The 27,186-nt window shown below is 47.0% G+C and overlaps 2 protein-coding genes across 5 annotated transcripts in view; one reads left to right on the top strand and one right to left on the bottom strand.

The window, feature by feature from the left end:
* Positions 1-18,182, bottom strand: part of rps6ka5 (ribosomal protein S6 kinase, polypeptide 5) — a 264,579-nt gene extending 246,397 nt beyond the window's left edge. For both annotated transcript variants that reach the window (XM_038773338.1, XM_038773347.1), the window contains exon 1: positions 17,965-18,182. In XM_038773338.1, the coding sequence (XP_038629266.1) occupies positions 17,965-18,022 (58 nt within the window). In that variant the 5' untranslated portion in view covers positions 18,023-18,182. The remainder of the gene's footprint in view (positions 1-17,964) is intronic.
* A 104-nt stretch (positions 18,183-18,286) lies between these two features.
* The window catches only part of dglucy (D-glutamate cyclase), a 98,118-nt gene continuing 89,218 nt past the window's right edge, over positions 18,287-27,186 (top strand). For 2 of the 3 annotated variants that reach the window (XM_038773398.1, XM_038773368.1), the window contains exon 1: positions 19,007-19,186. The gene's annotated coding sequence lies outside the window, so the exon portion shown is untranslated. Of the gene's footprint in view, positions 18,365-19,006; positions 19,187-27,186 lie in introns of those variants that run through there. The other variant, XM_038773391.1, reaches the window with a different exon arrangement.

Below are 27,186 nucleotides of genomic sequence, written 5' to 3'. Positions count from 1 at the left end.
TGGAGTGTCGGGGAGAGCAGACAGTCGAGGGGCAGGGGAATTGGCCATTGGGCGGAAGTGAGGGGAAGGTGGACATCAGGCATGTGAGAGAGGGTTGATCTGTGCATGCAAGAGAGAGGGGTGTGTGGAAGGTAGGGGAGCGCGTGGAAGAGAGGAGTGTGTGTGTGTGGAAGAGAGGGTGAGTAAGTGTGTATGCGTTAGGGTACATGTATCTGTAAAAGAGTAAGTATGCCATGTTTGTATGCACAGTAAGAAGTCATACAACACCAGGTTAAAGTCCAACAGGTTTGTTTCAAACACGAGCTTTCGGAGCGCAGCTCCTTCTTCAGGTGACCTGTCACCTGAGGAAGGAGCTGCGCTCCGAAAGCTCGTGTTTGAAACAAACCTGTTGGACTTTAACCTTGTGTTGTATGACTTCTTACTGTGCTCACTGTGTTGTAAGACTTCTTACTGTGCTCACCCCAGTCCAACGCCGGCATCTCCACATCATGTTTGTATGCATGTGAGAAGTGAGTGTGAGAGGGAGAGAGGTATGTATGTGTGTGTGAGAGAGGGAGAGAAAGGTGAGAGAGGTGCAATAGTGTGTGTGAGAGAGAAAGATGATAGACAGAGAGAGGTGTGTGTGAGTGAATGTATCTGTTAGAGTGAGCGTGTGTGAGTCTGTGTCTGAGAGGAGAGCGTGTGTGTTCAGTTGTGTGTGTGATATGAAAATCCAGCTTTCCAGCAGTAGTACTCCCATTAAAACTGACAAAAATATCAGGCTTAAGTACTTTGTTTAATGACAGAACTTTTTAATTATAATAAATGTACCCATAAAAGAAATAGAAAAGATTTCTATAAATTGGGTTTTTGTATATTTGTACCTATTGAACACTAACAATCAATTCTTTGTGGTTTAACTGTTCAACATCATAAGAACATTTCTCAGGGGTTCTGTCAGTACTCTTGGGCAGTCAAAAAGGTTCCATGGCTGGGAAGGTTTGGGAAACCCTGTATTAGGAAATACACCTCTGACCCAACAACTACACCAGTCAGTTCCTTTTTATACTCTTAGGGTTGAACCAATTAAACTAAATTAAACAAACAGAGGGACAAGTTAAAAGAGCAGCATTAAAGGAATCAAACAAAAAACAAAATCACGATGGAAGCTTAAATCATCAAACCAAAACTGACAAAGGGGTCAACCAAGCACGGTGCACACCATGAGGTCTCAATGGTGCCAGTAGACGTTGCATGCTCCATTTCCGCGGCGCCACCTGGCTGCGGATGTAGCTACAGTAGAGGGGAGTCGGATTGCGTGTCGTGTCTTTTTGTCCGACGTCACTTCGTCCAACGACACTTCGTCCACGTCTTTTGGTCCAACGTCTTTTTGTCCGCCCGTCTTTTGGTCCAACGTCACTTCGTCCAATTATCCAATTACAAATTAACTCCGTATAAAACCATTTAATTGATAAAATGCAAGTACAATACAGCAAGTGAATTTAGTTGCTAAAATGCAAGTAATTGATAAAATGCAAGTAAAATGCAAGTTGAAAAATGCAGTTTTAAAATCTAAAAATGCAGTTAAAAAATCTAAAAGTTTACTAATTACTTCAAATTCCCGAAATTACTTAAAATTGTTGTAAATTGTAAACAACATTCCTCAAAAAATCAATTTTTGTTGTAGAATCATATTCAACGACCAATCTTTTGAGGCGTTCAGTTATTTTCTTATATCGCGTACATGAAGTCGACTGATCTCCCCGAAGAATTTGAGCCTTTTTGCCTATTATGAACCCTTCCTCTTCCTTCAGAGTTTTGATTAACCTCCAGATATTCAAATGAGCTCCACCCGCCGAATGCTTTATCGCAGAATGAAACCCCTCAGCAGCATTATTTGTTCTCGGTAGATCTTGTAGAACACGCTGATTAACATTCCATACAGCTGTCGGGAACGTAGGTGTTTCTCTCCTTCGTCTGGCACCACGTCCTCTCACAATGCCTATGTAAGTCAAGTCGAAGTAAACGATGAATTCAGCAGGTATTTCTTCATCGTCTATCAAATAGTGGAGTGGAGTGGAGTGGTACAAGTTACAAAAAGTCAAGTTACAAAAAGTCTTAGACAAAAAAAATTATTAGTAAACTTTTAGATTTTTTAACTGCATTTTTAGATTTTTAAACTGCATTTTTCAACTTGCATTTTACTTGCATTTTATCAATTACTTGCATTTTAGCAACTAAATTCACTTGCTGTATTGTACTTGCATTTTATCAATTGAATGGTTTTATACGGAGTTAATTTGTAATTGGATAATTGGACGAAGTGACGTTGGACCAAAAGACGGGCGGACAAAAAGACGTTGGACCAAAAGACGTGGACGAAGTGTCGTTGGACAAAATGACGTCGGACGAAAAGACATAGCACCGTCGGATTGGACCACCCCTTCGATCATATGGACTGGTGATGGCAAATTTGGCCAGGCCCAGGAGAAGATTCATGAGGACGTGCTCCTTCTCCACTTTCCGCAACAGGTACCTGTAGATCAGGGGAGTTGGACTGAAGTGCAAACAAAACTCGAATAAAATGTTTTTTAATTACAAGAAAGGGAGTGCAGTCTATTACAACTTATACATACGTGGCAGTTCCTTTTTATCAGAGCACAACTGAATCAACTGTCAGTCAGTATCACCGTCATTTCTACAACCATCCTCTGATTCTACAGAGCAAACAATTGTAATGCTGTACATGGTTTACCCAAGGCTGCTTGTTTATTTTACTCCTATAACTTAATAGTCCACAGTTAATAGGCCCTTTGTTGTACATTAAATATTCAAATTAACACAACAGACAACAGTGAATGATAAAAGTCTTAATCCATTATGTGTCATACCCTTAATAAATATCTGTTTTGTGTCAACTGTTTTTGCAAACTGCCTTCGAATAAATCACTGCACATAATTGGTGGTCTAACCGTACACATTTAAGGGGTCACAAAAACTCCCCACAAAAGGAGTGGGGTGCAATAGCATAGTGTTTATGCTACTGGACCAGTAATCCAGAGGCCTGGCCTAATGAACCAAAGACATGAGTTCAAATGTCCATTTCCTTTGGGAAATTTAAATTTGACAATTAAATAAATTAAGAATAAAAAGCTAATGTCAGTAATAGTGGCCGTGGTACTTCTGGATTGTCATTAAAAAAACCCATCTGGTTCACTCATGCCCTTCAGTAAAGAAAAACTGCCATCCTTTCTCAGTGTGGTTTATAAGTGACAGCTCCCATAGAAAAGCCTCGCAAACCAGTTTTATATTGGAAAGCAGTTCACCCCTATCTTCTGAAGGTTAATTAGAGATGGGCCTTACTAGTGATACCCACATTGTGTGAATGAATCTCAATACTGTATACCCATCAAGCGGTTCTTAATTCAGCTTTGCTTCACCAAATTCACTTGACTGCCTCCTGAACTTCTGCATCTGTCGTGAAGCAACTCAAGCAGTTTCAGCTGAGCAGAAAATAGAAGTATTCAGGTATTATTTACTTATCAATAAAAGTCACAATCTCTATTTAAAAGAAGTGTCAGTACCTGGTAATTATTTAGTAAAATAGCAACTCCTATTAAAGGAAACTGCATCAGGCGCTACCTATTTATTGCAGGCTCATCTTCATATAATTTAAAACTGAAACCAGCAGGGGTTGTTATTTAATAACTGTGTAAATGTCTAACATCACCCCAAATTTAAAAACTGCTGTGGCAAGTAATTACTTGTTTACTCTTTAAGCAGGATAAGCATTTAGAAAACAACACTCTATCAAAGTGCAGTGAATAGGAGAGTGCAATTGTTCATTTAAGTTCTTCAAGTACACAACTTTGATTCAACAAACAGTATTGAAATATTATGGTCAGTTAATCTAGGATGCGTTTTTTTCAGGTCTCTAGTAGGTCCTCTCCCATCTCTTATCATTCATGGTTCAAGTTTGGGTGCTCATTTGTATATCAACATTCTTGGCCTTGTCAACTCCTTTGATCTCAAATGACACTTCTACATCTCCTTCACGACTCGTGAACTCCAAAATATTTTGGCTTCAAACACCAAACATTTATTGCTCACCTTCCTCCCATCACCCCCAACCCTGTCCCTCAACAAGTCTTAATGATGTAAAATCCCGTATCTCCCATGTCTGAGGAACAACTTGCACTTGCGAACTAAATCCATAATATCCATTAACCAGCCTATTGCCACACAACCACCTCTCACTTCCAATCCCCATACTCTCTCCCCATAATAATTCTTCTCAGTTTTAAAGTCATTTTATTACAATGAGTGTTTCTTTATTCCGTCTAAGTTGCAAGTGCTCCATCCCATATATTTTCCTTGGTGCACAAGACTCATGACACCATCTCCTAATCACTCTTTCTTCCACCCACCCAGACTTAAAAACTGTGAAACCCTCATCGACCTTCATTTTTCCTTCTTGAAATTTGTCTTTTAATGTAAAATGTTGGAACAGATCAAACAAAATATTTGCTATGATTCATGTGACAACTTTTTACATAGAATTTACAGTGCAGAAGGAGGCCATTCAGCCCATCGAGTCTGCACCGGCTCTTGGAAAGAGCATCCTACCCAAGGTCAACAGCTCCACCCTATCCCCATAACCGAGTAACCCCACCCAACACTAAGGGCAATTTTGGACACTAAGGGCAATTTATCACGGCCAATTCACCTAACCTGCACATCTTTGGACTGTGGGAGGAAACCGGAGCACCCAGAGGAAACCCACGCACACACGGGGAGGATGTGCAGACTCCGCACAGACAGTGACCCAAGCCGGAATCGAACCTGGGACCCTGGAGCTGTGAAGCGATTGTGCTTTCCACAATGCTACCGTGCTGCCCCAAACTTACATTTATATAACGCATGCAAGATAGTAACATGTCCCAAAGTGCTTAACAAGGGGAATATCAATAAAAACCTTTTTGATATTATTTTGAGCCATAGAAGAAATCAGGAAAAATAACAAAAACTTGATCAGAGTTGAGTGTTTTAGAGCATCTTAAAAGAGAGGTTGAGAAATAGCGAAGGAATTCCAGACGATAGGGCAATAGGCAATTGAAGGTACCACCACCTATGGTGGATTGAATAAAATCAGGTATGCATAGGAAGCCATAATTGAAGCAGAGCAAGGATCTTGAATGCTTGTGGGGCTGGATGGGGAGGAACGAGACTATCAGGGAATTGAAAACTAGGATAAGGATATTAATACTGAGATTTTGGCAGCTGGCGAGCCAGTGAACTTTGGCAAGCACAGAGTGATGAGTGAATAAGATTTGGAACAAGTTAAGACAATGATAGCAGAGTTCTGGATGAGCAGAATTCTGGAAGAGCAGATATTGGGTGGAGAATGGAAACTAAATCAGGAGAGCACTGGAAGATTCAAGTATGGGTAACTGCTGTATGGTGTTGGTTACAGTTCAGTAGGTCTGAAGACGTCTCCGTAGACATACGCAGGTTAACTACAGAATGATTTACATATATATAGTAAAAGGTACAAGCTAGGAGCTGTCTCCATGCTTGCTGGTACACATTGCTCTGTCCAACACTCGAATGACCCTGGGGGCGCATCACGTGCTCTCTTCCATCACTTGTGTGGGTGATACTGCACTCAGCCCCACACTAACCCTATGCCTTTATACTATTCCACCCAAGTCCTTATCCAATGTATTTGAAGTGATTATAGTTTACCTTATGTCCTACATTGTTTTTACTATCATGCATTTACACTATTGTTACTACAGTATTACTGCCCTACCTTCCCCATCAAGTTGAATTCAAAGGGTTGGATTGGTTTATTGTCACATGTACTGAGGTACAGTGAAAAGTATTTTTCTGCCAGCAGCTCAAACAGATCATTTAGAACATAAAAGAGAAGAAAATACATACTAGGGCAACACAAGGTACACAATGTAAATAAGTAGACATCGGCATCGGGTGAAGCTTTCAGGAGTGTAGTATTAATCAATTCAGTCCCTAAGAGGGTCGTTTAGCAGTCTGGTAATAGTGGGGAAGAAGCTGTTTTTGAATCTGTTTGTGCATGTTCTCAGACTTTTGTGTCTTCTGCACGATGGAAGAAGTTGGAAGAGTGAATAAGCCAGGTGGGAGGGGTCTTTGATTATGCTACCTGCTTTCCCCAGGCAGCGGGAGGTGTAGATAGAGTCAATGGATGGGAGGCAGGTTTGTTCACAACTCTCTGAAGTTTCTTGAGGTCTTGGGATGAGCAGTTGCCATTCCAGACTTTGATGCAGCCAGATAGGATGCTTTCTATGGTGCATCTGTAAAAGTTGGTAAGACTTAGCGTGGACATGCCGAATTTCCTTAGTTTCCTGAGGAAGTATGGGCGCTGTTGTCGAAGTGGGTGGACCAGGACAGGAAGCTTTAAAATCTTTTCATATCTCATTCCCATTTCTGTCGGAAGAGTGGTAGGCTTTGTTGCTCCTGTTTCTTCTTGTAGGTTTGGAAGGCTTGGAAATTGTTCTGGCATCTCGGTATGTTTTCATCCTTTTCTTCCAATCTTTCATGTTAAACTGCACTTGGTCAGTTCAACTGTTGCGCTGATCGTGGTTGCTACTCTAAATTGTTTCTTGTAGGGTGGATGAACATTGTATTTGTTTACTTGTCATTTCCTTCACTTCTTTTGCCATCGTGTAAGTAATGGCAATGTCCTCTGTGGCAGAGAGAGTATTCCTGTGACTAGAATGATGTTTAGTGGTACATTCACTTCTGCTTTTCGCCATCAGCAATAGACAGTTATGGGCGGCACAGTGGTTAGCGCTGCTGCCTCGCGACACTGAGGACCTGGGTTCGATCCCAGCCCTGCGTCACTGTCCGTGTGAAGTTTGCATATTCTCCCCATCTGCGTGGGTCTCAGCCCCACAACCTGAAGATGTGCAGGGAAGGTGGATTGGCCACGTCAAATTGCCCCTTAATTGGAAAAAAAATACTTGGGTACTCTAAATTTATTTTAAAAGAGCAATGGGCAGTTACTAACAGGGAGAGTCCAGCATCTTTTGTGGCTTTGGCATGATGCCTGGCAGTTCCAGCATATGTTCAATGGTTGTAACATTAACCTGCTGTACCATCGTTGGAGCTGGAGGTTGAGACTAATCGGGCTGTTGATTGCTTTCTTTTACTGCCTCCACCGAAGGTGTCTAGGTTATCTCTTGTGTGGTTGGTTAGTCTAACTATTGAACATTTGACACCACCTGTAACAATAAAGAACAAACCTGCTCCGCAAAGACAGGAGACAGTTCAGAGCTGAAGTCCTAGTCAGAAACTCGTTTTTGTTTTAGTACTCGGGAACTTGCAGTTTTATATGATTTTATTTGGAAATTTTAAGTACCCAATTCTTTTTTTTCTCTCTCCATAGATGCTGTCAGACCTGCTGAGATTGTTCAGCATTTTCTGTGATTGCCTATCTATCTGGATTGGCCTTTCCGGGTCAAATGTTTCGTTTCTTGCATGATGTCACACAATGGTGCAGATAGGTGATCAGAAACTCAACCCGAGGTCAAACAAAACCTGATGGTTATGAACAGCCCTGTTCAGTTGAGACAGTTTTTTTTATTCATTCATGGGATATGGGTGTCGCATGCTGTGCCAGCATTTATTGCCCACCCCTAATTGCCCTACAGGGAGCAGTTAAGACACACATTGCTGTGGGTCTGGAGTCACATGTAGGCCAGACCAGGTAAGGACGGCCGATTTCCTTCCCTAAACAACATTAATGAACCAGATAGGTTTTTACGGCAAATCAACAATGGTTTCATGGTCATCACTGGATTTTATTCCAGATTTTTATTGAATTCAAATTTTGCTATCTGCAATGGGGTGGGATTCGAACACTAGATCCCCAGAGCATTTCTCGAGGTCTCTGGTTTACTAGTCCAGTGACAATACCACTACGCCAAGGCCTCCCTGTTGCCAGGTTTGGAAATGGTGGACCAGAAGTTGAATTTGTGGAATTAAAGACAATGATTTCAGCCTTTCCAATATTTAGTAGGAGTATTGGATGCAGGATAAGCAGTGTGTCAAGTCACAGATAATTGTAGGGCTGATAGATCAAGCAGATACATTGAGCCACACATGTCGAACCTGATGTATTTTTAGATGATATTGTTGAGGGCTAGTATGTGGTTGAGAAAAAGAAAGCGGCCAAGAATAGATTCCTGTGCAACTCCAGAGGTAATAGAGAAAAGGGGAAAAAAATCCATTGCAGGTCATTTCCTGGCTATTATTAGATATATTATCATGGAACCAATCTCGGACAGTTCCACCACTTAGCCAATATCTTCTCAACCTTGTTGATGTCCTACCGTGTACTGATCAAGTCTTTAACAACATAAGTGCCAATTTTAAAAGCAGGCTGACGTGGTATTTATTTCTATGAGTTTCAAATACCATATAATATGATTGTGTTACAGACAGGAAGGAGGCTAATTAAACATTACTAACTTCTCTTCTCACCTCCCGTCCGTAAACAGAAAGGTGCTTTCATTTGTTTCCCCCTTTATCAGTCATGATCTCATTCAAAGCGGAGCTGACTTGATGGGTCCGTCTTCTGGTCTTTATAAATGATCACACCAAAGCCGAGGGGTTGGGAAATACGCCACGTATTTCCCAACCCCTCGGCTTTGGTGTGATCAAATTTTTACTAATAACCCCACAACGAACGCAAGGCAGGATGAACTCAAAGGGTTTGTTCATTTGCACACATGCAAATGCGGGAGGTGTATTACAATGTTTCCCACTTTTCATTTATACAATAATAGAGAAAGAAAGATTAACAGTGCAGAGACCATAGACGGAAAAAATAATGTGTTTCACGTGGGTTCCAGAGTCTATAATTAAAGTCCAGTGAGATATTCCTTCAGAGGTCAGCAGGTCGAAGATTGATGCTCTATAATTCATTTTTCTGGTGGTATTTCCTTCAGATGAAGAGAAAGGCATTCAGACATCAATCAGTTTTGTAAGTGATAGTACAGAATTCCCATAGTAGCAGTGTAGATGGGGGCTATATTAAAAGGTTTTTGTCCAATTTGTTTTTCTTTTCAAAATGACCATGAGGATATTATATATATTTATTTTATAAAATAAACACAAGGCGAGTTCTTAGACCCCCTCACAGTGGTGATGTATTTTGGCAATACGGGAGAATGTGAATGTGTCCACTTTGGCTGGAAGAATATAAAAGCAGCATATTATTTAAATGAGAAAGATTGCAAAACTCTGAGGTACAGAGGGATCTGGATGGCCTGGTAAATAAATCACAAACAGCTAGTATGCAGGTAAATCAAGTGATTAGGAAGGTAAATGGAATATGGAATGCTGTTGCTTATTGCAAGAGAAATGGAATATATGCCAATTTGCACGTGGCTCGGGCAGTAATCAAGGGTCATAATCTCCGGATTACTGCCCGAGCCACGTGCAAATTGGCATAGGGAGGCAAGAATAAGGGAAGTTAACTCGTGGCTGAAAGAGTGGTGTGGGAAAGAGGGGTTCCTTTTCATGGGACACTGGCATCAGTTTTGGGACAGGGGGGACCTATACCGTTGGGATGGTCTCCACCTGAACCGAGCTGGGACCGGTGTTCTGGCGAAAAGAGTAAATAGGGTGGTCAATAGGACTTTAAACTAGAGATTGGGGGGGAAGGGAAAGTCAGGGAACCAAGAGGTGAAGGAATCAGTGGGAAGCGTAGCTGCTTAGGATTACAAAAAATCATGAAAAGACAGAGCTCAGGAGAGGTTACGATAGTCCCCATCTCACAAAATATGACACAGTGTATGGAAAGGCTCAGTAAACCAAGGTCCACCACACTAAGAAAACAAAAAGGGACAGTCAATAGGGAATTAAAGGTGCTATATTTAAATGCCCGCAGTGTACGGAACAAGGTAGATGAGCTTGTGGCCCAGATTGTGACTGGCAGGTATGATGTGGTAGGCATCACAGAGACGTGGTTGCAGGGGGTTCAGGACTGGCAGTTAAACATCCAGGGATTTACAACCTATCGAAAAGACAGAGAGGTGGGTAGAGGGGGCGGGGTTGCCTTGTTAATTAGAAATGAAATTAAATCAATAGCACTAAACGACATAGGGTCAGACGATGTGGAGTCTGTGTGGGTAGAGTTGAGGAACCACAAAGGCAAAAAAACCATAATGGGAGTTATGTACAGGCCTCCTGACAGTGGTCAGGACCAGGGGCACAAAATGCACCACGAAATAGAAAGGGCATGTCAGAAAGGCAAGGTCACAGTGATCATGGGGGACTTCAATATGCAGGTGGACTGGGTAAATAATGTTGCCAGTGGACCCAAAGAAAGGGAATTCATTGAATGTTTACAGGATGGCTTTTTGGAACAGCTTGTGATGGAGCCCACGAGGGAACAGGCTATTCTGGACTTAGTGTTATGTAATGAGCCAGAATTGATAAAAGACCTTAAAGTAAGGGAACACTTAGGAAGCAGTGATCATAATATGGTAGAATTCAGTCTGCAATTTGAAAGAAAGAAGGTAGAATCAGATGTAAAGGTTTTACAGTTAAATAAAGGTAATTACAGGCGCATGAGGGAGGAACTGACGAAAATCGACTGGAAGCAGAGCCTAGTGGGAAAGATAGTAGAACAGCAATGGCAGGAGTTTCTGGGAGTAATTGAGGACACAGTGCAGAGGTTCATCCCAAAGAAAAGAAAGGTTATCAGAGGGAGGATTAGGCAGCCATGGCTGACAAAGGAAGTCAGGGAATGCATCAAGGCAAAAGAGAGAGCCTATAATGTGGCAAAGAGTAGTGGGAAGTCAGAAGATTGGGAAGGCTACAAAAACAAACAGAGGATAACAAAGAGAGAAATAAGGAAGGTGAGGATCAAATATGAAGGTAGGCTAGCCAGTAACATTAGGAATGATAGCAAAAGTTTCTTTAAATACATTAAAAACAAACGGGAGGCAAAAGTAGACATTGGGCCGCTCCAAAATGACGCTGGTAATCTAGTGATGGGAGACAAGGAAATAGCTGAGGAACTTAATAAGTACTTTGCGTCAGTCTTCACAGTAGAAGACATGAGTAATATCCCAACAATTCAGGAAAGTCAGGGGGAAGAGTTGAATATGGTTGCCATCACAAAGGAGAAGGTGCTAGAGAAACTAAAAGGTCTGAAAATTGATAAATCTCCGGGCCCAGATGGGCTACATCCTAGAGTTCTAAAGGAGATAGCTGAAGAAATAGTGGAGGCGTTAGTTATGATCTTTCAAAAGTCACTGGAATCAGGGAAAGTCCCAGAGGATTGGAAAATCGCTGTTGTAACCCCCCTGTTCAAGAAGGGAACAAGAAAAAAGATGGAAAATTATAGGCCAATTAGCCTAACCTCGGTTGTTGGCAATATTCCAGAATCCATCGTTAAGGATGAGATTTCTAAATTCTTGGAAGTGCAGGGTCGGATTAGGACAAGTCAGCATGGATTTAGTAAGGGGAGGTCGTGCCTGACAAACCTGTTAAGAGTTCTTTGAAGAGATAACAAATAGGTTAGACCAAGGAGAGCCAATGGATGTTATCTATCTTGACTTCCAAAAGGCCTTTGACAAGGTGCCTCACGGGAGACTGCTGAGTAAAATAAGGGCGCATGGTATTCGAGGCAAGGTACTAACATGGATTGACGATTGGCTGCCAGACAGAAGGCAGAGAGTTGGGATAAAAGGTTCTTTTTCGGAATGGCAACCAGTGACAAGTGGTGTCCCGCAGGGTTCAGTGTTGGGGCCACAGCTGTTCTCTTTATATATTAACGATCTAGATGACGGGACTGGGGGCATTCTGGCCAAGTTTGCCGATGATACAAAGATAGGTGGAGGGGCAGGTAGTATTGAGGAGGTGGGGAGGCTGCAGAAAGATTTAGACAGTTTAGGAGAATGGTCCAAGAAGTGGCTGATGAAATTCAACGTGGGCAAGTGCGAGGTCTTGCACTTTGGAAAAAAGAATAGAGGCATGGACTATTTTCTAAACGGTGACAAAATTCATAATTCTAAAGTGCAAAGGGACTTGGGAGTCCTAGTCCAGGATTCTCTAAAGGTAAACTTGCAGGTTGAGTCCGTAATTAAGAAAGCAAATGTAATGTTGTCATTTATCTCAAGAGGCTTGGAATATAAAAGCAGGGATGTACTTCTGAGGCTTTATAAAGCACTAGTTAGGCCCCATTTAGAGTACTGTGAGCAATTTTGGGCCCCATACCTCAGGAAAGACATACTGGCACTGGAGCGGGTCCAGCGGAGATTCACACGGATGATCCCAGGAATGGTAGGCCTAACATACGATGAACGTCTGAGGATCGTGGGATTATATTCATTGGAGTTTAGGAGGTTGAGGGGAGATCTAATAGAAACGTACAAGATAATGAATGGCTTGGATAGGATGGACGTAGGGAAGTTATTTCCATTAGCAGGGGAGACTAGGACGCGGGGGCACAGCCTTAGAATAAAAGGGAGTCACTTTAGAACAGAGATGAGGAGAAATTTCTTCAGCCAGAGAGTGGTAGGTCTGTGGAATTCATTGCCACAGAGGGCGGTGGAGGCCGGGACATTGAGTGTCTTTAAGACAGAAATTGATAAATTCTTGATTTCTCGAGGAATTAAGGGCTATGGGGAGAGAGCGGGTAAATGGAGTTGAAATCAACCATGATTGAATGGTGGAGTGGACTCGATGGGCCGAATGGCCTTACTTCCACTCCTATGTCTTATGGTCTTATAGTCTTATAAAAGTAGGCATGCTTTGCTACAGTTGATGAGCCCACATCTGGAGTACCCGTGTATCATTTTGGTCTCTTTATTTAAAAGAGGATATAATTGTGTTAGAAACAGTTCAGAGAAGACTCATTTGACTGATATATTGCATGAGGTACATTATATTACCCTCATATTACCTTATGAGAAAGGTTGGGCCTGTATCCTTTAGTGAAGAATGATAGGTGGCTTTATTGAAATATACAAGATCTTGAGGGGACATGAAACAGTGGGTGCTGAAAAGATGTTTCCCTTTGTGGGAGAGATTAAAATTAGGGGCTACTATAAGTGGTCTCCCATTGAAGACGATGATATTATTTTCTTTCAGTGGGTCATGAATTTTGGAACTCTCTTCCACAGTGAGCGGTGAAGGCAGGGTCACGGAATATTTTTAAGGCAGAGGTAGATAGATTTTTGACTAACAAGGGAATCAGAGGTTATCAGGGACAGACGGAATGTGTAGTTGAGGCCACAATCAGATCAGTCATGATCGTACTGAATGACAGAGCAGCTCAAGGGGCCGAAAGGCCTACTCCTGCTCCTAATTCATATGTATATAAGTGTTATATGTAGCCTGGAGCTATGGATAGTGATGGTTATACTAACTTTCTTTCCATCACATGCTGACCAAGAATCTCTTTCATTCTTACCACCTGTCATTGGCATGTTGGAAGGATCTTCAGGTTGATAATCAATAGGTTTGGTTGCAATATGGCGATATGGCACAACGGCATCTTCCTTGACCTGGGGTGGGACACGGAGTTGCTGTCCACTGCCCATGAGACCATACCATATCATATGACAAAAATTAAATACCAAGGAGCTGATTTTGAAATACTGAATTTGCAACAGTATTACGATCCCAGATCAGGCTCCAACAGTGGTTGGGATATTGGACTGAAAAACCAATATTTTAGTTTATTTTAAGATTTTGCGGAAAGAATGATTCGCTTCAGGAGTGACTGCATTAAAAAATAGGGCTTTGGTATTTCTAAAACAAAACTTGATGAAGATAATATTAAACTTTTAACTTCACACCCGAAAGGAACAGCTTACAATTACCCCTTAACACTACTGTACAATTTCCAATTAAACAAGAAAACAAACATAAAATTCTTAATCCATCTTAAAATTAGCAGGGCTGAGAGTAATACTTGTTTTATAAAAACAGATTTGGCTCCAGTTGGAACCCTTTCAGACGCTGGCTGAATATCTTCTAGGTTGTTTATCTTCATCCTTGTCTTCAGACAAGACTATGCTTAAAATATTATTACATTTTTACAAACTATCCTACGTGGAAATAATTGTGTACTCAGAATCAGGAAGTTCAGAACTCAGCTCCTCTCTCTCAAGCTTCTCCAAAATCACTGCCTCTCTGCTTTTCCGAGCTCCACTCAGAAATGACCTCATCTTTCCAAGCTGGAAAATACAGTGAGAGGGCAGCACGGTGGCGCAGTACTGCAGTCTCACGGCGCCGAGGCCCCAAGTTCGATCCCGGCTCTGGTCACTGTCCATGTGGAGTTTGCACATTCTCCCCGTGTTTGCGTGGGTTTCGTCCCCACAACCCAAAGATGTGCAAAGTAGGTGGATTGAACACGCTAAATTGCCCCTTAATTGGAAAAAATGAATTGTGTTTTCTAAATTTAAAAAAAAAATACATTGGGCTGGATCCTCTATTTCTGAGTCTGAGCGTTGACGCCAACAGCGAATCCGTGGAGTTTCACGTCAGAAAGAAATGGTGCCAGACCTGCACCAATTCCACTATCGGTGAGGGGCTAGCTGTGGCGTCGCGTGGAACAGCAGCAAGACCCATGAAAATAGATGCAGGAATCGCCGGGTCCGTGATGGACACACCTGCAGGGCTGACAAGCTGCAACCATGCTTAAACTATACACCACACACACACAGGTCGCGGCCGAAAAGATGGAGCAGGTTGTGCTGGAGCACCCATACAGCTAATGGGTTGGCTGGGGCCAGAGGGCATCCAAGGGGTTGCCCCGGGGTGGGGGTGGGGCGGGGGTGGGTACCTATATGACCCAGGGCACCAGGTTTATAGCGGGCTGTCAGCGGCATGCGCAGCCGCATTGCTGTCTTGCCGGCTGCGGTAATGGTGTTGCGTACCCATCCACCCCAACCCCACAGCCCACCTCCTGGCCACCCCCATCTACTCCCCCCCATCCCTGGCAGAAGTCCTCCGGCAAGCGGCATGACTGTTGGTGAAGTATGGCGATGTCGGGCACTGTCCGTACGCCCTCTCTCAGCAGCTACCTCGCAGGGTTCACGATTTGTGAGAGCACACATGTACTGTGCCATCGGGAATTCGGAGGCAGAGCATCGCAGGTGGGCCCCACTAATGAGATGCGAACAGTGTTTCAACACGGCATACATTGCACAGACGCCATTTTCGGGGAGGCGGAACATCGCGATTTGCCGTCCTGCTGCGATTTCGGCATCGGGGCTATTCTCCGCCCGATCACACATCCCAATTTTGGCATCGACCAACGGAGAGTCCCACCCATTATCTTTGCAGGTTGCAAGAGCATATTAACTCCACAGAGACCTCCCCAGTCAATCCACTGTGCAGTAGCCCAAACTGATGAATACATTCCTGTGTAAATTTCACTTGATGGCTGCTAAAACTACCCAGGCTCTGCAAACAGAATTTTAAAAAAATGACAACTGCTGTCAAACTCATACTAACCCCATTAACTCTTAACTTGTCCCAATATTTTGACGCCAATATTACTAAAACCCTTCAATTGTCAGATCACAACAGGTTGTTTTAACACTTGTTCAGTTACCATGATCATGTTCAAACCTCAAGCTTTGATAAAGTGTGTACAATATATTTAAGCTTAATAATTTAACATGATCGGAACAAGCAGTGGCCAAATGGTTCCCTTGTGTTGTATGAGATTCTCGACGGATGGAAGGACACTATCTTTCCTGACATCCAGTGTCAGGTAGCATCACTTAAATTCAAAGTAAAGCTTCCATTCATACATAACCTGGTTAGGAATAGAAGTGGTGGTTGAAAGCTGTTCCACACTTGCGCCACTCTTACTGTTTCACAGCAGACCAATGTGCCTCAACCTCAAACTCAAGATGTAGGTGACAGCCTTTTAGCACAAAAACCATCTAATAGCTTCAAATCCTACTCTTTCTCTCAAACTCGTTATTCTCAACGCAATACAAAGAAAGGTGATTGCAAAGTTCTATGAAATGTGACGCTGGAAGAAATTGCGAGGGTATCGCTGACACACACTTCTCTCAAGTGTTTCCCCCCCTTATCAGAAAACACATACACGGTAGAAATATATTCTTTGCCGAAGTCAATAACACTATTTTGTGCCGAGGTGTTAAATAATCGCGTCAGGTCTTTTCAATCTCATGGCATTACTTGAGGTGTTAACTGCTCCCACTACTGCACATCACTGTCTGTTCATTCTAACTCTCCTCTCCCACTTATTTTACAGCTTGGCAAATGCAACAGATCCCCTCATCCCTGCCCCCGCCAAACGAAAATCAAGCTTCAATTGCGGCAAAAGGGGGAAATATATGTTTACTTAACGATGAGCTGATGAGAAAACACCTGATTTTTTTCAAACAGCTTCATCTTAAATTCATCAGTTTCTACAACAACAAAAAAATACCTTGCTCACCTAGCTTTTTAAAAATGACATGCCATTTCATGATAGATAAAAGTTCAAAAGGAGGAAATCCAGCATCGTCGCGGGAAAAATCTGCTCGGACACATCCCCCTGAACATGTACCCCCATGCAGTAAAAATAAACGTGTTTGACAGCTGTCAGAAACCAAGCCTTGGCAGTTTAATAACTCGGTGTGACAAACAACAAACACAACTGCTGAGAGGGGGGGAACATGACAGCCTTTCGAAGCCTGCAAATACCTTTGGGGTCCATCGTTATTAATCCCAGTGGTGAGGACAACTACGGCGTCATTCCCTCCTCCTCCACCCCCGGAAAGATTACCCCAAATACCGAGAGAAAATAAAAGGCATTAGCAAAATCCTCATGTGCGCAGGACGGTTCCCAGAGTTTTAATGCAACTAACCGTCAGAGATGGGGGGGGGGGGGGGGGAGGCAGGAAAGATATCCCGTGTCAGCGAGGGAGCACCAATGGCAAAGTGCAGCACTGAGATTTCAGACAGGTCTTTATCATAGAATTTACAGTGCAGGAGGCATTCGGCCCATTGAGTCTGCACCAGCTCTTGCAAAGAGCATCCTACCCAAGGTCAACACCTCCACCTTATCCCCATAACCCAGTTACCCCACCCAACACTAAGGGCAATTTTGGACACTAAGGGCAATTTATCACGGCCAATCCACCTAACCTGCACATCTTTGGACTGTGGGAGGAAACCGGAGCACCCGGAGGAAACCCACGCACACACGGGGAGGATGTGCAGACTCCGCACAGACAGTGACCCAAGCCGGAATCGAACCTGGGACCCTGGAGCTGTGAAGCATTTGTGCTATCCACAATGCTACCGTGCTGCCCTTAAAGAGGTGCAATGCATTGGCCGAGTTAAAGCGGCGACTGGGGGTTTAAACATCATTCACGCACCAATTCAGACCGCCCCCCATCCCGGGCTGCATTCATTTCAAATGATGCGTTTGATTTTCTCTGCTGCAAACTTTCGAGTCCCGGGCAGGAGGAAGGGGTTTCCTTTTTAAATTATCTTTTGAATGCAATAGGTTGCCCGAGGTGCATTTGCCATCATGCATGTTGTTTTTTTTTTAAAACAGCCCTTCACACCATTGCTGCTGCCGCCGAGGACATAAGATGCGCGGTGCCCACCCGGGGTTAGAATCCCGTTATAACGGCTGCTGCCCGGGAAGGGGGGGGAAGGAGCGCGGGTTCGCGCATCCGGCTCAGGCTTCTCCCAATGGCTGGGGGCAAGCGAGAGTTCGCGCGACCAATGGCGCCCGCTCACCAGATCGCGCGCGCTGACCCCGAACCCGGGCCGGGGGGGGGGGTAGAGAGAGCACGGGAACGCGCGCTTTCCCGGGGCCTCGGACACCCGCCCCCAAAGGATCGGGGTCGCGCTTCCCCCTGGGGCCGCGGGCGCGCGCTCCCTCACTGAGGGAGGGAACGCGCTCCCTGGTCGGGCTCGCACTAACGGGGCTCCGGCTCGCGCTCTTACCGTTCTTCAGCTCGTGTTCAACTGTAAACATGTCACCTTCATCATACCCTTCTTCCATCTTTCAAAACCTCACGCGACGACGGCAAACCCCAGTCCTTTTTTTAACGATTGAATACGAAGCTATCCAGCGGTGTTCTTGAATTTTATATTAAAAAATAATCTGCTCACAAGACAGAAATCTCCCCTCCCATTGACGGTTACTACTACTCTCAACAACCCACCCCCCCCCTCTCAGTCAACCGAACTTGACAGCTCAGCCACCGCCCCGCCCACCTGGCCCCGCCATTGGCTGCCAGTCCCACGCTGAGCCGACACGTCCTCCGGGTTGGAAGCTGCCAGTGGACGACGCTGATGTCAATCACCCGCGGGAGGAGGGGGAGGCGTCAGTTCCGGCCAGCAGGTTAGATTGGTCCGTCACTATGGTCTTGTTTTGGGTGTCCTCTCTGTTTGGTTCTGTCCCTCTGCCGCTCGCACACACCCCCCCCCCCCCCCCCCCGGGGCTCTCTCCCACCCGCTCCATCTCTCTCTGTGAGCGCCCCGGGGCGGGGGCACGCGCCCCCAACGGTTGTCAGTTGCGCCCTGAGGACACGGGAATGCAACCGCCTCAAAGGAGGAGACCGTTACCTCCTCCCCCCCCCCCCTCCTCCCCCCCCCCCTCCTCCCCTCCCCTCACACACACAGCCCGTGCAGGAAAAGCTTAGTACAGCCCCCCTTCCTTCCCAATAAGAAAGTCTGATGTCTCCAGTGGAGAGGCTCACTGTCTTTCGGAGGGACCTTAAACCGAGGTGTTCCCTCCCCCAGGGCGTCCGGAAAACATCCCAATAAATTGGAGTATAGAGAGCCGACATGCACTTGATGGGCTGAATGGCCTCTTTGCGTGGCATAACGGCTCTACGAGCCTATTTGGAAAGAGTCCGGGACGGTATCCCGGCACCGAATAATCTGTGGCACCTTTGCGCGTCAGTTGGCCGCTGTGCCTCTTCTCTCCCCCCCCCCCCCCCCATTACAACGGTGACTACATTTCATGGGTCGTAAGGTGCTTCATCGCAATGTCCCACAATTGTAAAAAGGGTTTTAAGACTATGCAATAAACAAATTGCGCCGCAATTGCGGTGGGCCAGTTGGTCTCTGCATCAAAAGGCTTCAAGTCCCACTCCAGTGATATTAACAACAAAAATCTGGCGGGCCAACGCTGTGCTGAGGGGACGCTGCACTGTCAGAGGTATAACCTTTTCGACGAGACATTAAGGCTCTGTTATGCAATTTAACATTATTTACACCACTATTTTTGCATTTTTAATGTCTTCTGTTGCCAACTGGAATGTCTTTTTGTAAATATGACTCATTAATTTGATACCCAAACCAAACAAGCCTGCAAAGTTCAAAGACATTACCCTCTTATTTTCTGTGGATAGCTCACCAATTTTTAAAGGGAATGTAGCTTAAAAATAGGGCTGTCTCTTCAGGTCACTGGTTAGATCACACATGGAATACTGTGAATAGTTTTGATACCCTTATCTAAGGAAAGATCCATAGAATCCCTAACGTGCAGAAGGAGGCCATTTGGCACACCGAGTCTGCACTGACCCTCCGAAAGAGCATTCTGTCTAGGTCCACTGCTCTGCCCTATCCCAATAACCCTCAACATTGTTTATGGCTGATCCACCTAATCTGCACATCTTGGACTGTGGGAGAAAACTAGAGCACCTGGAGGAAACCCACGCAGACATGGGGAGAACATGCAAACTTCACATAGACAGTCACCCAAAGCTGGAATTGAACCTGGGTCCCTAGCAATGCTAACACTATTTCATTGTGCTGCCCTATAGACAAGGCTCACAAGGTTGATTCACGAGGTATAGAGGGATTTTCTTATCAGGAGAGGTTCAGTAGGTTGGCCATGAATGAGAGATTACCTTATCGAATCATTTCGGATTCTCAGAGGGCTTGACATGGTGGATACTGAGAGGTTTTTTTCCTCTTGGGTGAGTGTAGGACAGAGGGCATAATCTTCGAGTAAGGATTGCCCATTTAAGACTGAGACGAGGAGGAATTTCTTATCTCATTGTTGGATTTGTTTATTGTCACATGTTTATTGTCACTGGGGTACAGTCAGGGCCGGCCCAAGGTACCGGCAACTCGGGCAGTCGCCCGGGGCGCCATGTGTTAGGGGGCGCCAGAGACTCGGGTCCCGCGCATGCGCAGTTGGGCTGTTGCCAACCAGCGCATGCGCGGTGGCCGCCCTCCCCCAGGGCCGCCCCCCCCTCCGGCCGCCCCCCCAACCCCGCCCCCCCACCCCGCCTCGGCCCCCCCCCCCACCTCGGCCCCGCCTCAGCCCCCCCCGCCTCGGCCCCCCCCCCACCGCCTCGGCCCCCCCCCCCCCCGAAGGGCGCTGAAGTTCAGCTTGCCCGGGGCGCCAGCAACCCTAGGGCCGGCGCTGCGTACAGTGAAAAGTATTGTTCTGTGTGCAGCTCAGACAGATCATTCTGTAATGAAAAGAAAATACATAATAGGGCAAACATAAAATACGCAATGTAGTAATTAGTGAATGTGGGTAGTGAATCTGGAATTCTTCACTGCTATTAGAGGCTGGGTTGATAAGTAGGTCTGAGGCTGATATAAACAGATTTTCAATCAGCAAGAGAATCAAGGGTTATGGGGATAAGGCGGGGAAGTTTTGCGCATGCCAAGTCTACAGAGGTATCTCGCCATTCAACTCAGCAGTTACCTCCATCAAAGTGGAATTTTGATGAGCCAGGTGTACGAAACCCAAAGTGTGCAGATTAGACCAGATAAGAGCAGGTCTCAACTTTGTGGATTCATTTGGATAACCAGGAGAAATAAGGTACAATTTTAGATCTTGCCCCGGGACACCTTTGGAGAGGTCAGGTGCCCTTTGGAATTGTAAGAGGTAGGCATAAATGTGCATTAAATGCATATAAACCCATTACTGTCAAGCTCATTGAAACTATCAACAGACATGCCAAAATCATCTCTTATAATAGTGAGAAGCACCTGTCAAAGGGACCTGCCAAGGTATTTAAAAGTCAGCCCTTTAAATCTTTGAAATAAATGTGTAGAGTGTGATGTACCATCAATTGGACTCAAGACACGATGAAGATCCAAACTGTGGCTTTAATCAGCTACTTGTTAGCCCGGTGGTCGACTACAGAGAAAGGCCGACCGCCGGGAACCCTGAGTACTTATACCCTGCCTCGGAGGCGGGGTCTACTTGCCTCTCAACCAATTGATGAGCAGTCACATGACTAGTCCCAGTCAATCGGACAAGAGGCACATGACCAGCCAGAGCCAATGGGAAATCCATGCTCTGCACCAATGGCAGTGCTCACATTCATACCACCACATTCACCTCTTGTGGAGAAAGAAGAAGGGGGGGGTGTAAGTGGAAGAGAGAGGGGGGGGTTGTCCGAGGACTGGTGTATGAGCAGCAAAAATCGAGAAAGGTGGGCTTCCCACTGGCTCGTGGCAAAAAAACAATACTACTACTACTAACTTAAGGTGCAACAGAATAACAAAGGCCAAAAGAAAAATGTCCCATGGTCGCATCAGATGGACATGATCAGCCTGTCGGGTGCCCGTGATGTTCTGGTGGACCGTCGCAGTGGAGCCGGTGACGTCGGGCCGATGGTCGTCCTTGCCTCCGGGAGCGTCGGTCGTAGATGTGTCTCCGTACCCCGGGTGGGTGGTGGAGACGCTGTAATCGGGGGAGAGGGGGCATGTGCGCTGGGTCGTGGGGGCGCTGAGGGGAATTGGGGTTGGGGGGGAGGTGTTGATGTAGGGGGAGAAGGCCGCACGCTGCCATGGCCCGAAATGAGACCGCATCCTGCCAACCGTCGGGATACTCCACGTACGCATACTGCGGGTTGGTGTGAAGTAACTGGACTCGCTCAACCAATGGGTCGGACTTGTGCACCCGCACATGCTTCCAGAGCAAGATGGGCCCGGGTGTGGCCAGCCAGGTCGGGAGAGGGGATCCTGAGGACGACTTCCTGGGGAAAACAAAAAGACGTTCATGCGGTGTTTGATTAGTGGTAGTACAGAGGAGAGACCGGATTGAATGCAGGGTGTCGGGGATGACCTCTTGCCAACGGGGGATAGGGAGATCTCTGGACCGTAGGGCCATCAGGATGGTCTTCCAAATGGTGCCATTCTCCCGCTCGACCTGACCATTACCCCGGGGGTTATAACTGGTCGTCCTGCTAGAGGCTATGCCCCTGCTAAGCAGGAATTGACGCAGTTCGTCACTCATAAAGGAGGAACCCCGGTCGCTGTGGATGTACGCAGGGTAACTGTACAGGGAGAAGATGGATAGGAGGGCCTTTATGACGGTTGTTGTGGTCATGTCTGGACAGGGAATGGCGAAAGGGAAGCGGGAGTATTCGTCGATAACACTCAAGAAATATGTGTTACGGTTGTTGGAGGGGAGGGGACCCTTGAAGACTATACTGAGACATTCAAAGGGACGGGTTGCCTTGATCAGATGCGCTCGTTCGGGGCGGTAGAAGTGCGGTTTGCACTCGGCGCAGACGTGGCAGTTCCTGGTGACGGTCCTGACCTCCTCAACGGAGTAGGGCAGGTTGCGGGTCTTAATAAAATGGTAAAAACGGGTGACCCCTGGATGGCAGAGATCCGTGTGGAGGGAGCGGAGGCGGTAAATCTGCGCGCTGGCGCAGGTACGGCGGGATAGGGCATCGGGAGGCTCGTTGAGCTTCCCAGGACGATACAAGATATCATAGTTGTACGTGGACAACTCGATCCGCCACCGCAAGATCTTGTCGTTCTTGATCTTGCCCCTCTGTGCATTATCAAACATGAAAGCTACTGACCGTTGGTCTATGAGGAGGGTAAACCTCCTGCCGGCCAGATAGTGCCTCCAATATCGCACAGCTTCGACTATGGCCTGTGCCTCCTTTTCCACCGAGGAATGGCAGATTTCGGAAGCGTGGAGGGTTCGTGAGAAGAAGGCCACGGGTCTGCGCGCTTGGTTCAGGGTGGCCGCCAGAGCTATGTCAGACGTGTCGCTCTCGACCTGGAATGGGAGGGACTCGTCGATAGCATGCATCGTGGCCTTTGCAATATCCACTTTGATGCGGCTAAAGGCCTGGCGGGCCTCCATCGACAGGGGAAAGGAGGTGGACTGGATGAGGGGGCGGGCTTTGTCGGCATAGTTGGGGACCCACTGGGCGTAATAGGAGAAGAAGCCCAGGCAGCGTTTGAGGGAGTTGGGGAGGGGGAGTTCCATCAGGGGGGCGCATGCGTTCGGGATCGGGGCCTATCACTCCGTTACGCACTACGTAGCCAAGGATGGCTAGACGGTCGGTGCTAAACACGCACTTATCCTTATTGTAGGTTAAATTAAGGAGTTTTGTGGTTCGGAGGAATTTTTGGAGGTTGATGTCGTGGTCCTGCTGGTCATGGCCGCAGATGGTGACGTTATCGAGATACGGGAAGGTGGCCCGTAAACCGTGCTTGCCGACCATTCGGTCCATCTCCCATTGGAAGACCGAGACTCCATTTGTGACACCGAATGGAACCCTGAGGAAGTGGTAGAGGCACCCATCTGCCTCAAACGCGGTGTACTTTCGGTCACTCGCGCGGATGGGGAGCTGGTGGTAGTCGGACGTAAGGTCCACCGTGGAAAAGACTTTGTATTTCGCGATCCTTTTAACCAGGTCGGAAATACGGGGGAGATGATACACGTCCAGCTGCGTAAACCTGTTGATGGACTGACTGTAATCGATGACCATCCGTTTTTTCTCCCCAGTCCGAACTACCAGCACTTGGGCTCGCCAGGGACTGTTGCTGGCCTCGATAACTCCTTCCTTAAGGAGCCTCTGGACCTCGGACCCGATGAAGGTCTGGTCCTGGGCACTGTATCGTCTGCTCCTAGTGGCGACATGTTTACAATCTGGGGTGAGATTAGTAAACAAGGAAGGGGGGTCCACTTTGAGGGACGCGAGGCTGCAAACAGTAAGAGGGGGAATAGGGCAGCCGAATTGGAAGGTCAAGCTCTGCAGGTTGCACTGGAAATCCAGGCCCAAGAGTGGCGGAGTGCATAGACAGGGGAGGATGAGGAGTTTGAAGTTTTTGAAAACCCTCCCCTGAACCGTGAGGTCCGCTATGCAGCACCCGGTGATTTAGAAGGAGTGCGAACCCGAGGACAATTCAATCTTATGCTTAACTGGATGGATGGGAAGCGCGCAGCGTCTTACCGTGTCAGGGTGGACAAAACTTTCCGTGCTCCCGGAGTCCAGCAGGCATCTTGTTTGTGTCCATTGAGCTGGATCGTTGTCGTAGTCTTGGCGAGTGTGCGTGGTCGCGACAGGTCGAGTGTGATGGAAGCAAGTCGTGGCGAGAGTTCCAGATCCTCCTCGGTGGCAGAGTAATCGCTGGCAGGGCCTTCCGTGTTGGCCCAAGATGGCGGCGCCCAGGACCCGCATGTGGAATCGGGGTCCCAAGATGGCGGCGTCCAGGACCCGCACGTGGAGCCGGGGCCCCAAGATGGCGGCGCCCATGGCCGGCACATGGCGTCCGGGGACCAAGATGGCGGCGCCCGTGGGAACCTCGTGGCGGCTGGGGGCAGTGTCAGCGGCGTCTGCAGGCCGGTCGGGGCAGCTGGGAGCGAGGGTCGGGAGGACTGTGGGGCCGTTGCGGGGGCCGGGAGGCTGGCCGGAGAGGTTGGTGCGCGGCGCTGGGCCCTGGGGGGCCCGGGGGCAGCGATCCGTGGTCGCTGCGCGGAACAGCAGCGACCGACTTGGTCTGGCAGACCACCACGTAGTGAACCTTCTTCCCTCAGCTCTTACACAGAGCGGAGCGGGCCGGGCAGCGCGGGCGGGGGTGCTTGGAGAGGCCACAAAAATAGCAGTGGGGCCCCGTTAGCTTGTCGGTGCGACCCATAGCGCAGGCCTGGGGAGGGGGGGGGGGGGGGGGGGGGGGGGGGGCGGGGGTCCACGGAGGATGGGGGTGGCACGTGCCATGAAGTCCAGGGGGTTGCTGCGCGGCCGGGGCGTATGCGCGGGCGTTCAGGTCAGCAACCTCCAGGGAGGTTGCAGGGGTCCGTGCCTCAGCTAGGCTGAGGGCGTTCTTCTCCAGCAATCGTTGGCGGATAGAAGGGGACTGCATGCCAGCAACGTAAGCGTCTCTAATTAAAAGTTCCATGTGCTCAGTCGGCGAAACCTGGAGACATGCGCACGTTCTTCCTAGAGCTGTGAGGGCCTGGTAAAACTCGTCGAGTGACTCACCAGGGAACTGTTGTCTAGTCGTCAGGAGATGCCGCGCGTATACTTCGTTGACCGGCCGGAGAAAGTGTCCTTTGAGAATCTCCATGGCCGCATCATAATCGCTTTCGTCCTCAATCATTGAGTAGATCGCTGTGCCCACGCATGAGTGGAGGATGTGGAGTTTCTGCTCCTTGGTGGGCTTCCCGGCTGCAATTGTCAGGTAACTGTTAAAACACGCCTGCCAGTGTTTAAAGATTGCAGACACATTTGAAGCATGCGGGCTGGTGCGGAGGCAGTCAGGCTTGATGCGGAGCTCCATTCCAAAATTCTAGCTGATTAAATTGATGTACCATCAATTGGACTCGAGACACGATGAAGATCCAAACGGTGGCTTTAATCAGCTAGTTGTTAGCCCTGTGGTCGACTACAGAGAAAGGCTGACTGCCGGGAACTCTGGGTACTTATACCCCGCCTCGGAGGTGGGGTCTACTTGCCTCTCGACCAATTGGTGAGCAGTCACATGACTAGTCCCAGCCAATCGGACGAGAGGCACATGACCAGCTAGAGCCAATGGGAAACCCATGCTCTGCACCAATGGCACTGCTCACATTCATACCACCACAGAGTGTTTAAAAAAAATGATTGCTTGCTATTTCACACTTGTTGACGTAAGCCTGAGGGTTACAGTACTGGTTTAGTGCTGCCGTGACTGATTTCACAACTATCCATTATCACAGTAGGGTGCCTGCCATTTCATTTTAATTGACAGCTAATGGTGGTCATAAACTGTTTGATATGGGACTATGAATTCCAATGTGTCCTTATAAGGGATTGTACACAAAATGTTTGTTCTATAGGCTTTATTTAGTTGAAGGAATGTAAATGGGTTTTCATGAATGAGTGTTTTTTCGTAGAATTTCTACAGTGCAGAAGAAGGACGTTTGGCCTAAGCCCTCTACCCGCCCTATCCTTGTAACCCCACCTAACCTGTGCATCTTTGGACACTAAGGGGCAATTTAGCAAGGCCAATCCACCTAACCTGCATATCTTTGGACAGTGGGAGGAAACCGGAGCACCCGATGGGAACCCACGCAGACATGGGGAGAACATGCAAACTCCGGACAGTCACCCAAGGCCGGAATTTAACCCGTGCTGTGACTGAGCATTGCAAACCACTGTACCACTGTGCTGCCAGCACTTGACACTTAGAACTCTATTTGATAGAACTTTATTTCATCTCTGGCCATGGTGGATACTAGACGAGTTGGCATGATAAGTGTAAGGACAAAGGTTGGTGGGTGGGGGAGCATGGGGTTTGCATAAATTGAAATGTTATGGGGGCATACGGTGGCATGGATGGGTATGGGATGTGTGCGAAGGCTGGAGGAATATTTCACTTTCTAATATTTTGAAAATTTTGGACACGTTGCTGGAGCTCCAAGACTAGCCTTCTGCCCAGCCCAGCTCCACACCTGGTTTCCTCCTCGGCTCTTTCTGGGCCCTTTGACCCCCTCCCCTAATGAAAAACCTGGCATCTGGGGAGCTGTTTTTAAAGGTTGTGTTCACAGAGCTGGAAATTCTCCTGTCGTGCACCCCAACCTGGTGAGAAAAAACCTGGGGCATAGTTAATGATTGACCATGCTTACTAATGGAAGCTAGAGTAGTAAACTGTCACTGGAGAAAAGCTGTTGGCCATAGTTCAGTGCTAGCACGTTTGCCTTTGAGTCAGAAGGTTACGAGTTTGAAGTCCCACTCCTGAGAGTGGAGTACAAAATATAGGTTAACATTCCAGTGTCGTACTGAGGGGATGCTGCACAATTGGAAGTGCTGTCTTTCAGTTGTCAAACCAAGGCCCAGTCTGCCTTCTCAGGTAAATGTAAATTATCCCCTGACACTATTCCATAGACCAGAGGAGTTTTCCCTGATAACCTTACAAATGTTTATCCCTCAACCAACATCAATTCAGAACAGGTCATTATCA

The sequence above is a fragment of the Scyliorhinus canicula genome, chromosome 2 (assembly GCF_902713615.1).
Source record: "Scyliorhinus canicula chromosome 2, sScyCan1.1, whole genome shotgun sequence".
In the NCBI taxonomy this organism is placed as follows: Eukaryota; Metazoa; Chordata; class Chondrichthyes; order Carcharhiniformes; family Scyliorhinidae; genus Scyliorhinus; species Scyliorhinus canicula.
The sequence above is the reverse complement of the archived record's forward strand: the minus strand, read 5'-3'. Positions and strand labels throughout refer to the sequence as shown.